The sequence below is a fragment of the Coturnix japonica genome, chromosome 6 (assembly GCF_054131305.1).
Source record: "Coturnix japonica strain WE chromosome 6, WE-NBRP24, whole genome shotgun sequence".
Taxonomy (NCBI): Eukaryota; Metazoa; Chordata; class Aves; order Galliformes; family Phasianidae; genus Coturnix; species Coturnix japonica.
The window spans coordinates 27,429,581-27,441,734 of NC_140668.1; the positions used below are offsets into that span (position 1 = coordinate 27,429,581).

The following is a 12,154-nucleotide window of genomic DNA, read 5'->3' on the forward strand; positions in this document are numbered from 1 at the left end:
GCTTCCAGCATTAACAATAGCAGTAGCAGTTCCAAGAGTGTCAACAATAGTATTACAAGCAGTAACGGCTCCACAATGGGTACCTCAGCTGTAACAACCTCTCTACCTCACATAGGGGATCTGACAACGTTAGGCAACTTTTCAGTAATAAACAGCAACGTAATAATTGAAAATCTTCAGAGTACTAAAGTGGCAGTAGCACAGTTCTCACAGGAAGCAAGGTGTAACGGTGCGTCGAACAACAAGCTGGCTGTACCTGCCCTGATGGAGCAACTGTTGGCGTTACAGCAGCAGCAGATCCACCAGTTGCAACTGATTGAACAAATTCGTCACCAAATATTGTTGTTGGCTTCCCAAAATACGGACATGCCAATGTCTTCAAACCCGTCTCAAGGTACTTTAAGAGCATCTGCCAACCCCTTGTCCACATTAAGTTCCCATTTATCCCAGCAGCTGGCTGCAGCAGCTGGATTAGCACAAAGCCTTGCTAGTCAATCTGCCAGCATCAGTGGTGTGAAACAGCTACCCCCTATACAGCTACCTCAGAGCAACCCTGGCAGCACTCTAATTCCATCCAGCAGTGGCTCTTCTCCAAATATTAACATACTGGCAGCAGCAGTTACAACACCGTCCTCAGAAAAAGTGGCTTCGAGTATTGGTGGCTCACAGCTCAGCAACCCACCAGTATCAGCATCATCTTCACCAGCTTTTGCAATAAGCAGTTTATTAAGTCCTGCATCTAATCCACTTCTACCTCAGCCCACCCCTAATAACTCTATTTTCTCCAGCCCCTTGTCCAATATTGGAACACCTGCAGAGGATTTAAACTCCTTGACTGCCTTGGCACAGCAAAGAAAAAGCAAGCCACCAAATGTAACTGCTTTTGAAGCAAAAAGTAATTCAGACGAGGCGTTCTTTAAGCATAAATGCAGGTTCTGTGCTAAAGTGTTTGGGAGTGACAGTGCCTTGCAGATTCATTTGCGTTCTCACACTGGCGAGAGGCCATTTAAATGCAACATATGTGGAAACAGGTTCTCCACAAAGGGAAACTTAAAAGTCCACTTTCAGCGGCATAAAGAAAAGTACCCTCATATTCAGATGAATCCGTACCCAGTGCCCGAGCATTTGGACAATATTCCTACAAGCACGGGTATTCCCTATGGGATGTCAATACCGCCAGAGAAGCCTGTCACGAGCTGGCTGGACAGCAAGCCAGTCCTCTCCACGCTCACCACTTCTGTGGGGCTGCCACTCCCGCCGACGATACCAAGCTTGACCCCCTTCATCAAAACTGAGGAGCCTCAGCCGATTCCCATTAGCCATCCTTCTGCTAGCCCTCCCTGCTCTGTGAAGAGTGACTCGGGAACTGCTGATCCCACATCAAAAATTTCCAATGGACTTTCTGATGAGGTAGAGGCTGGTGCTTTGCCTACCTCAAATGGCAAAATGGAAGAAAACTCTCAAAATTCCAACTCCGTTGCTAACATGAGCAGCTCTGTGAGTTCACCGGCAGCAGACTCAGGCTCTGGCGGCATCACCGCTTTTACAAATCCGCTGATGCCTCTAATGTCAGAGCAATTTAAGGCAAAGTTTCCATTTGGAGGACTGTTGGATTCAACGCCAGCATCTGAAACGTCAAAACTGCAGCAACTGGTAGAAAACATTGACAAAAAGGGAACTGATCCCAACGAGTGTATCATCTGCCACCGAGTTCTCAGTTGCCAGAGCGCACTGAAAATGCATTATCGCACTCATACCGGGGAGCGGCCATTTAAATGTAAAATCTGTGGACGCGCTTTCACTACTAAAGGCAACTTAAAGACTCATTACAGCGTCCACCGTGCCATGCCCCCCCTTAGAGTGCAACATTCATGCCCGATCTGCCAGAAGAAATTCACCAATGCCGTCGTGCTTCAGCAGCACATCCGGATGCACATGGGAGGGCAGATCCCAAACACCCCAGTCACCGAAAACTATCCCGAGTCAATGGAATCTGATACGGGATCTTTTGATGATAAGAATTTTGATGATTTAGACAATTTCTCAGATGAGAACATGGAAGACTGTCCTGATAGCAGCGTGCCAGATACTCCAAAATCTGCAGATGCGTCACAAGACAGCTTGTCTTCTTCCCCTCTGCCCCTGGAAATGTCAAGTATCGCTGCTTTGGAGAATCAGATGAAGATGATCAATGCAGGACTTGCTGAACAACTTCAGGCAAGCTTGAAGTCAGTAGAAAATGGGTCAGTGGAAGGGGATGTTTTGACTAACGATTCGTCATCTGTCGGTGGTGACATGGAAAGCCAGAGTGCTGGAAGCCCTGCTGTCTCAGAGTCTACCTCTTCCATGCAGGCCTTGTCCCCATCCAACAGCACTAATGATTACCACAAGTCACCAAGTATCGAAGAGAAACCAGTAAGAGCTTTAGCAAGTGAGTTTGCCAATGGTTTGTCTCCAACCCCTGCAAACAGTGGTGCTTTGGACTTGACATCTAGTAACACTGATAAAATGATTAAAGAAGAGTCTCTGAGCATGCTCTTTCCTTTCAGAGATAGAGGTAAATTTAAAAACACCGCTTGTGACATTTGTGGCAAAACATTTGCTTGTCAGAGTGCCTTGGACATTCATTACAGAAGTCATACCAAAGAGAGACCATTTATTTGCACAGTTTGCAATCGTGGCTTTTCCACAAAGGGTAATTTGAAGCAACATATGTTGACACATCAAATGCGAGATCTACCATCACAGCTTTTTGAGCCCAACTCCGGTATCGGTCCTAATCAGAACTCTTCGGTTATGCCTGCTAATTCACTGTCATCACTCATAAAGACGGAGGTTAACGGCTTCGTGCACAGCTCCCCGCAGGACGGCAAAGAAACACCCTCTGCTCTAGCTGCTTCAGGGCCGCTGTCCTCTGCCACGTCCCCTGTCTTGCTGCCTGCTCTCCCCAGAAGAACCCCCAAACAGCACTACTGCAACACGTGCGGGAAAACCTTTTCCTCCTCCAGCGCTCTGCAGATCCACGAAAGGACGCACACTGGTGAGAAACCTTTTGCCTGCACTATATGTGGAAGAGCATTCACAACAAAAGGCAATCTGAAGGTACTTTTTCCTCTTGCTATTCTTAGGTTTCATTTTGTCACTCACTGAGTTGGTTTGGGGTTTTTAGTTTAGTTTTTTGGTTTTGTTTTTTTTTTTTTTTTCTCCAGTGTTCACAGTGATTAATGCTGCAAGCAGCGGCACCTGTGGGTATCTGTGGTATGATAAACGGAGTGATAGTACTAGATGGGCTCTTTTTGAGTGCTTGCATTGGCAGCAGGTCTGAAGCGTGATCTGTTCTTGATGTGCAATTAAAATTCACCTACTAGCAAAGACCATCTATGTAGAGCGTGAGAGAGAACAGCCATATGTTGGTAGGCAGTACTAATAAATAGAGAAATGTGTTCAGTAACTCGCATGCCTCTTTAAGAAGTGAAAGGCTCTCGAATGTGGTTTTTTTTTTCATAACTATCATGTAAAATGATGATTGTTTAAAAAAACTATCAACATAATTCTGGAACTAATGGGCATTACTTTAATTGATTATATAACTAACATTTCCTACTGATATGTGTTTGGAAAAGCAAATATACTTAAGTTTTTGAACACCAGTTGAGCACTTTACTGTGTACATTTTTCTGTTGACAGAGTATTTCTCTAGAGGTTGCTGCCAGTAATGTGAGATGAATAATTACTTTCAGGCCATTCTGTCTATACACGAGGCTCTCCGATGAGCAATCAGCAAAGGATACTTTCTGCCTGTCTGAAAAGGATGTTTATAGGGAAAAAGGTGTCAAATACAATACTTGCCACTGCAATGGAAGTGGACATAGCAATTCTAGCCCCAAAAGCAGCTATCTGCAATTGACGGAGTAACACAAAGTCATTATAAGCTAAACACGTGTAATAATTTAAAAGAAGTAAGAAGTGGTGTACTGTTTGGGAGGAAGGCAGGGTGTGCTGGGTGATGGTGCTGGGCTGATCCAGAAGAAGCTTGTTTCTTACTCCAGATGGGAAATGGAGCCCTGCATCCTCTTCCTTTAGTGCTTTATTATGTAACGAAACTGGATACATTTGTGGACTGCCGCCTTCACCATGATGAAAATAAGTTTGCCAACTGCTTCTCTTTGTTTCTTTCTTTCTTTCATTCCCTCTGTCCAGGTACACATGGGCACTCACATGTGGAACAGCACTCCCGCCAGGCGAGGCAGACGACTTTCCGTCGATGGCCCCATGACGTTCCTAGGAGGCAATCCTGTCAAGTTCCCGGAAATGTTCCAGAAGGATTTGGCTGCGCGGTCAGGGAACGGAGACCCGTCCAGCTTCTGGAACCAGTATGCAGCGGCACTGTCCAATGGCTTGGCCATGAAGACCAACGAGATCTCCGTCATCCAGAACGGTGGCATCCCTCCGCCGCCGGGGGGCCTGGGCAATGGGGGCAGCTCGCCCATCAGCGGCCTGACGGGAAGCCTGGAGAAGCTCCCGAGTTCGGAACCCAACGCACCTCTAGCTGGTCTGGAGAAAATGGCAAGCAATGAGAACGGAACAAACTTTCGCTTCACGCGTTTCGTGGAAGACAACAAAGAAATTGTAACAAATTAGTAACAACTCTGCGTAACATTCCTGCAAACGGTGCAACCTTGGGTTGCTTTTTTCAAACTACAAGCTACAACATCACAGAGACTTCCTTTTTTTTTTTTTTGTTTTTTTGTTTTGTACCATGTTCTACTTCTAGAGTTCTAAGAGAGCTTATTTATTAGTGATATAACCTTGCTTTGCAAACAAATGCAAGCATTAACTTTGGTCTCCTGTATTTTGAACTAAATACTAATCGACTAGAGTGCTGTAAAGTTGCTGTAACATTTATGGCAGTTGCGAGTCTGTTCTGCTAGGTGATCTTATTCTGGCATTAACTTATTTTCTATCCCCAGTTTAACACGAACTCTGGTATTGATGCAATGCCTCAGTGATGCGTTAGATCTCTAATAAAAATCTGTATATAAATGTACACTTTGATCCTGCTGGAAATTTTATCAGCAAAACACCTTGTTTAATTTTTGTGGTTTTTGGGTTTTTTTTTGTTTTTTTTTTCCAAACAGAATTAAGAAAAGGACTGAAAGAATATAGACTGAACAGTGTGGGTCCTTGACACAGCTCAGTTCTTGATTTTTATTATAAAATTAAAACTGCTTTAATTTTTTGTAGGTTTAACATTTTCCGTTTGGAACTGTTATTTGTATTGTGCTTTTTACTTGAGTCGTCTTCAATGTTAATACATTTCTGTACAGTAATAAGCACGCAGATTATTAGAGGAGATACTGAAGTGTTGTTTTGGTAGTTGAAACTGAGACGTAACATTTTGCCTTGTAGGTATATTCATTATAGAAGATGTGCTGGACTTTCACAATGCTGCTAAGTATAGCATCTTGAACAACTCTCGTGGACAACTGTAGATGCTCCTGTATATACAATAAGACATCACTTTCATTAAAATGTATATACGTTCCTTACAAGACCAAGCCCTACTCCTTGACTAAGGGAACAAGCATAGTGTCTGTTTATTTTGTATTAGGTTATGGGGGCAGGGGAACCTTGGACTGTTACATGCACTTTCTCGGAAAGTTGAAAGGAAAAAGAGGTCCAGTTTCTTTAACATTTAATACTTACTAACAGCAGAGATACTGTAATTTTACTCGAGTAATCAAATACATTTTTGCAACAGATAAAAATGGCTGTCTCTGTGTTCTTGAAGTGTACCTGTATTTGGTCATCATTTGGAATGTATTATTCAGCCTTTCCCTCCGTTAAGGTGAACTATCCAGGTTGTACATGTGTGTTTATATTTGTAAGTATGGGTATACGTACATGTGCTGCATATTAATTCATTGCTGGTATATTTTTGGTACATTCTAATAGCGGGGACCTTATCCTTAATTAATTAGTCAAGTACGCCTTCTCACCAAACTGTAGATACTTCGGAGTTTTTCTTTGTATATATAGATATATAACATAATGCTGCTAGCAAAGACCTCATTGAGCCTGGGTAAGTTTCCTCTGAAGGAAGTAATTACCACATTTAAGGCTTGATTTGGTTCAAGTGCTTTATATTTGATATTAACTTTATTCTACGAGAGTCTATGTTTGTGGCACACTTACGCTGCTCTGTCTGTGTTAAGATGTCCACCTGCAAAGCTCCATATGTTTTATATGGAGCCTATAACTTGACTGTAAAGATAAAAAGAATTGCTTTGGCCTCGCACATGATTTTGGCTTCCCTTCTGCTCCTGCAGTGACCGCCGACCTCAGCGGGAGATTGAGGACACGGAACTGAGCCCAGCGCTCTGACCCGAGGGCTGTGATCTCCCTCACGTTATCACTCACAGCAAATAAATTAGTTTGGCTGCCTTCAAATTACGGATGGTCCAAACAAACCAACCAACCAACCAGGAGCGACCAGTTGTGTACGCACGTGTATTTTGTTCACAACTGCAGCACGCAGGTATTTGCTTTAGAGGACTTTCTTTGCAATGGGCTGGGGGGGCCGTTCTGCCCTCCCGCACAGGGGGGTCTCCTCGCCCTTCCCATTGCCCGGGCGGCGGATCGGGCGCTGCAGGGGGGGGCTCTGCTGCAAAGCTGGGGAGGGAACAAAAAACTTTCCGAGGAGTTTTGCCGTTAATATGATTCTGAAAAGTATAGTATAGTAAAGTATAACGCTTTAGTCTGAGCACCTCCCGGACTCGGTATCTTTAGAACTCTCCTGTTTGACCGCCGCGGTGCCCGGAGCCCACCGGCTTCTCAGTGCGAACTGTCGGGAATTTCGAGCCACCTTTTGCTCTCGCACAAAGGTAAATCCATCGGGCTGCCGCGGCCGCAGCAGTGAAACTCCAACCCCGCTCAGCTCTGAGCCGAGCGCAGCAGCAGCGCAGCAGTGGGTCGGTGCCGGGCGGCATTGCTGCTCTCTGCTCCTTCCGAGGCGGAGCGTCCCGCGAGCAGCGGCCGCTTTGCAAAAGCAAAAGAGATTTTTCCCTCGAGGCCGCGCGGCACGAGGCCGGCCGGCCGTAGGGCGTGTGCCGGGCGGGGGCTGCTGAGGGATCCCCGCGCCGCCGGCCGGAGGGGACGCGGCGATGCGGCCATCCCGGGGGCTCCACGTCGGCACCGCAGGTGAGATGCGATGGGGATGGGGGGCTTTTCTCTCCCCGCCTTTCGGTGGCCTTTGCCCGAGGAGGCGCCCCGGGACGCCCCTTTCCTCCGCGTGGATCGATCGTGGCGATGGAACGCGGCGGGGCGGGGGCGCTGAGAACCGTTCGGTGCCGCTCCGCCGCGTTCCGGCCGCGCGGATGGGCGCTCGGCGGTGGGAAATGGATCGGACGTGTCCCGTCCCGCCCCGCCCGGCAGACGCTGCCATCCATCCCCGGGCTCTGCGGGACTTTTCGTCCCCACCCGTTTCCCCCCCCCCACGCAACCCCAGGCGGAGCCGCCGCACTCCCCGCCCCGAAGCCGGGGCCGAGCAGCGTGGATGCGGAGCCTCTCCACGCCCCGTTGGGCGGAGCGCCCGCCGTCAACCGAGGGGATGGTGGTGGCGGTGGCGGTGGCGGCGGCGTGGGTGGGGGGGGGGGAGCGGGTATTTCGCCCTGGAAAGACGGCAGTTCCACGTCCCGTTACTTGACACCGGGCCGTGGGCGCCGGGGGGAGCGGGCCGTCCCCGGGCGGCGGCTGGCAAGCAAACAGAGCTGCCCGCGGCGCTCACCCGGCGCAGGATTTCCTATTCACAGACACCGCGTTAATCCTCACTCGGGAATAGGAAATGTTTCTTCTTTCTTAATGGTTTTGTTTGTGCGGCCGCATTTTTCTCATTAGCAACAAACTTTTCCTCCTCTTTTTCCTTCTCCGTCACTCCCATCGCAATTTTACGATCCATTAAAACTAAGCGCGGCGGTTTCTCTTTCCTTACCCCCCACGTTCCCTTTTTTCCCCCTTTTTCCAAGCTCCAGCGCTCGCTCAGCGCATTCTCTTAACGAGTCCCTTTCTTCACTCAGCTGCGATGTATTTGCACACCGGGCTGGCAGCGCGTGGAACGTCCCCGTGCGGGATGGGCGGACGGCGGAGCCGCGGGGCAGCAGCGCCTGGAGCCGGGCGCTCCCCGAGCCCCCCGCGGGGCTGGCCGGCAGCCGCACGCTGTGCCCGATGGCGCAGCCCCACCAGCACAGAGCAGGAGGGGTGAAAGGCGGTGGGGGATGGAGAGAAGATGAAAGCAGGAGAGACGTGCGAGTGGGGGACCGCCCGGCTTATTCCACGTGCAGGTGACAGCCAAGTCCCAAAGGTTTTTTTGTGTCGGGGAAAGCGAGGATGGATTTTGCGTTGCCTCCCGTGCTGGGATGTGGTTGGAGAGCGCGTATTTGTGCTCTTGGGAGTCCTGAAGCCACGAGCTACCGAGGTACCGGCCTTTGCAGGAGGTCGCTGTTACTTGGCACGTGAAGGTGCGACTGAAGTTCCCTTTCTCCCCTCCCCCTTTTTGCTCCCTGCCAGGCTGCAGTACTTCTCCATTTATTTATTTAAAATCAAGGGATCATTTTCTATCTGGCTTCCTTCCCTCATGAATATGAATTGACAGAAGTTAAAATAATGTTTTGCAAATAAATGGTCACGGTTATTTACACAAGCCAGAAGCAATATGTCTTTTAGCTGCTGAGCTGAAATATAATGACTTAAAGATTTCACATACAATACAATCTCTTGTATAAATACTTCTTCCTATGCAAAACGTTAAGGAGGAATAGAAGTTTGGAAATACTTATGGAGAAGAACAGAAATAACAGGGGAATGTGCGACTTCCCTGAGCATGGGGTTACAGGGAGCTGTGCTTACGTTCTGTCTCCTGATTATATATTTCTGTTTTTTACATCCAGGCTACGGTTAACATAAGAGCAGCTGAACCAGTCCTTCAGTCACTACTGGTGGTGGCCTAGAGGATGCCTCAAAAATAGCAAGCAAGCACGTGGTGATTGCTGCTTGGGAGCATCTCCTTGTTCTAGAGGCATGAGTTCCTGAACAACATGCACCCATGTGTGTCACAAGTAAGTGAGGTGTAAGAGTGGCAGCGATCAAAAACAAGTTTCAGTTTCAAATCATACTATAACTTTGTCCTACTAAGAGTCTCCTTATCTTCTGTTTAGATATTTATTTTTAAATCTGCAGTCTAAATCTTAAAGAGGCAAAATCAACCAGTGTCTTGGGGATAAGAACAAACATTTGTATGAGTTCTGGCCTGAGCCATTGATTGAGCACCTGTGGTAAGGGCCTGCTCCACCCTGGGAGCACAGGTGAAGGCAATTCAGCTGTGTGACTGGAGGGGGTGGAGCCTGGCTGCACCTCTCGACCCCATTGAAGAGCAGATTGCCACTGGGGAAGGATCTCTGGTTGGAGATTCCTCCTTGGTGGAGCTTTCCCCGTGAGCCTGGATTCTTCTGATACAGGTGAGCAAACTTTATTCCTTCTTTTACTCTTTTATAGCACTTATCTGTTGTGTCAGTCCTTTTGTCATTGAACCTTTGTTGTGATGCCTTTCTCATTGTATTGATGTGTCCAATTGCTACAGCGCAAAGAGAGAAAACTGGAGGGAAATCTTTGATGATCAAGTCTATTTAGCACTGAGCGAGCTGGTGAGAACTGAGATGTAGAAAGTATTCTGTGCAAAGCCTGCACATTGTATGAGGCAAGAGGCTTGCAGGCAGTTGGCTCATTGTAGAACACCTGTGAGCTCACCCACCTGCTGGGGGGCTTTGGAGTAACGAAGTGATGAGGTCTTTCATTTTGCAGCAGCTGACCAATCAAACCTGAACTGCAGGCTGTTCTGAACTTCTAGAAGTTACTGTAAGTTTTGGAGAGCAGTTTCTTTCTGGTTAGATGGAGACTAAAGGTGTGTCCATACTTGTGTCAGACTGGGTCGTGAGTGCAAATAGGGAACGTCATTACTGGAGCATTTGGCCCTGAAACTCCTGGTGTCATTTCCTCCTCTAAGTAAGAAGTCTCTGTGTGTGTTAGCGGGTATTCACATCATCTGTACAGACAGCTCCCTTGATCAGGGCAGTGCTGAAGCGCAAAGGTCTATTTTTATTACTTATAGGTCTTAAAAATGCAGCATCACAATGCCAGATGGGTGTAGCAGAAGCCCTGCAGCACCTGGCATCAGGTGGTGCAACACAAGCAGCATTTGGGGCTGAATATGGAAAAAGTGGAGTGGTCTGGCGCAAAGTCATAAATGTAACCTTACTGATCGCCACTTTATTTCCCTTGCTTTTCATGTGGAGTACAGTAGAAAGCTGAGCCCCTAAGTCTATCCAGATGACTAACATTAACATTTATCAAACCAGTACCTGTTCTGATACTGAGCTTTCTTTAGCTGTAATAATTGTAAATTGCCTTCCTTTCAATGGGATTTTAAAATCTTATATTTCATGTGTACAACAGTTAAAGGGATAATCATCTTCATTACTAAATGTGTGCTCATGTGAGCTCCTGTCTTTCTGTTGGTCAGAGTATTGAGCAAATTACAGAGAGAGACAAACTGCAAAGGTTTTCTGTGTTTTAGTTGCCTGGAGTGAATGCTGACTCCTCTTGGCAACTATGCCTAACATTGCACTGTAGTGGAGAAAGAACACTTCTGTTGTGACACAACACAGCATAACAGCTTAAAACATCCAGACTATTACATCTGTCATCTCCTTACTGATGTTATGTAGTTGCTTACAGTTACTTCTCTTGCTTGACCTATACAAAACAGTGTCTGCTTCTGTGTTCTCGCCTGGATTTGAGGATGTTATTAAACCAATTCTCTCTTTCCAAAGCTCTACGCATTCATGCTGGCATTCTCAATAAAGCTGAGGCACAAACAAAAAACTCAAACAGAACAGTTGCAATAGTATTCAATGCACTTAAACTTGGAGGAAATGAAAATCAATATTTGTCAAATGGAGGGAAAAGTTAAAATGAGCTGAGGAAAAATATCTGGCTTTCTTAAAAGCCATTAGTGGAAATGAAAAGTTGACTGCAACACTGAAATTTACTTTAATACATTGGTGTTATTTGAACAGGTAACTTTTTTTTTTCCTCCTTCCCCCACCTTCCGTCTACTGATGCATGAACTAGCTCGATGCATGCAGTTCCTTATTGTTAATGCTGTCAAATGGAACTTAACCACACTTCAGTATGGCGTGGTTTGGAGCCTTGAAGCCTTCTGTGAAGTTTCCCTTGTGGTTGAAGCGTGGGGGTCTGAATCAGTAAATGAGAAGTACATTTTCTGGGTGCTCATCACCTTGGTCAAAGCGCTTTAATCCCTTTGTATGCTCCGTTAAACAGTTCTAGCAATACTTTCTTACCTTTCATCTCCATTTGTTTTGAATTTGTAGAGAGGAAGCTGTTTGAATTAGTCTTTTACTAATATGCTGTGTGGCTTCTCTCGAAATAGAAAGGTTTATGAAATATCTGGTAAAATGAAGCATGTGGAATTGGAAACGTCCTCCAGTCAGAAATAAAATGCTGTGTGCTGTACAGCATGGATGTTCAGGCTCAGCCCTGTGGCTTCTGTGTCCTCCTGGTTGGTTTGAGGCTGACATAAGGAGTGAGACAGCTGGGCTCCTTTGTAGCTGTTGGTTTTGGTGCAAGTCTCTGTAATATTGTGTGGTGGTCTCTGCTTCCTCCCATAGTGTGTGCATTTGCATGCACTGTATGAAACTGCTAGCAGCAAGCAGAGCAGTGCAGCTATTTCTTGATATGCATCTAATAGTAATGTCTACTGCCAGGTCTACTGTTGAGCATTAGGGGGATAATGACTAAAGAAAAGCATTGGTTTTATATCTGACAGATTTTCTCCATTCTTTTTGATCAGTTGGTATTTTATAACCCTACATGGTGGTGGTGATCTTTGCTTTTGAAAACATAACTCCGTGTTTTGAAACTGTGGCCATGTATGGTGTAAGTCATCACACTGTGTTTGTGTTTAGTCCTTTTCCGCGTACTGACTAAAAAAGAAAGGAACGTTTTTCACTTCTTCGGGGGTCTGTAGTAACTGTCAACTAAAACCCGAAGTCCTGATTTCCTATATTGCTAGTTTTGAAGT

The 12,154-nt window shown here is 46.5% G+C and overlaps 1 protein-coding gene and 1 non-coding gene across 10 annotated transcripts in view; both read left to right on the plus strand.

Annotated features, from left to right (window-relative positions):
• The window catches only part of SALL1 (spalt like transcription factor 1), a 34,519-nt gene extending 28,751 nt beyond the window's left edge, over positions 1-5,768 (plus strand). For all 9 annotated transcript variants that reach the window (XM_085551017.1, XM_085551013.1, XM_085551011.1 and 6 more), the window contains 2 exons: positions 1-3,102; positions 4,201-5,768. The exon at positions 1-3,102 is cut by the window's left edge and continues 308 nt beyond it. In XM_085551017.1, the coding sequence (XP_085407143.1) occupies positions 1-3,102; positions 4,201-4,641 (3,543 nt within the window). In that variant the 3' untranslated portion in view covers positions 4,642-5,768. The remainder of the gene's footprint in view (positions 3,103-4,200) is intronic.
• Positions 5,769-7,682: 1,914 nt separating this feature from the next.
• The window catches only part of LOC107319015 (uncharacterized), a 200,968-nt gene continuing 196,496 nt past the window's right edge, over positions 7,683-12,154 (plus strand). Inside the window, exons 1-2 of the transcript XR_014947477.1 lie at positions 7,683-8,339; positions 8,946-9,113. This is a non-coding gene — a transcript (uncharacterized LOC107319015). The remainder of the gene's footprint in view (positions 8,340-8,945; positions 9,114-12,154) is intronic.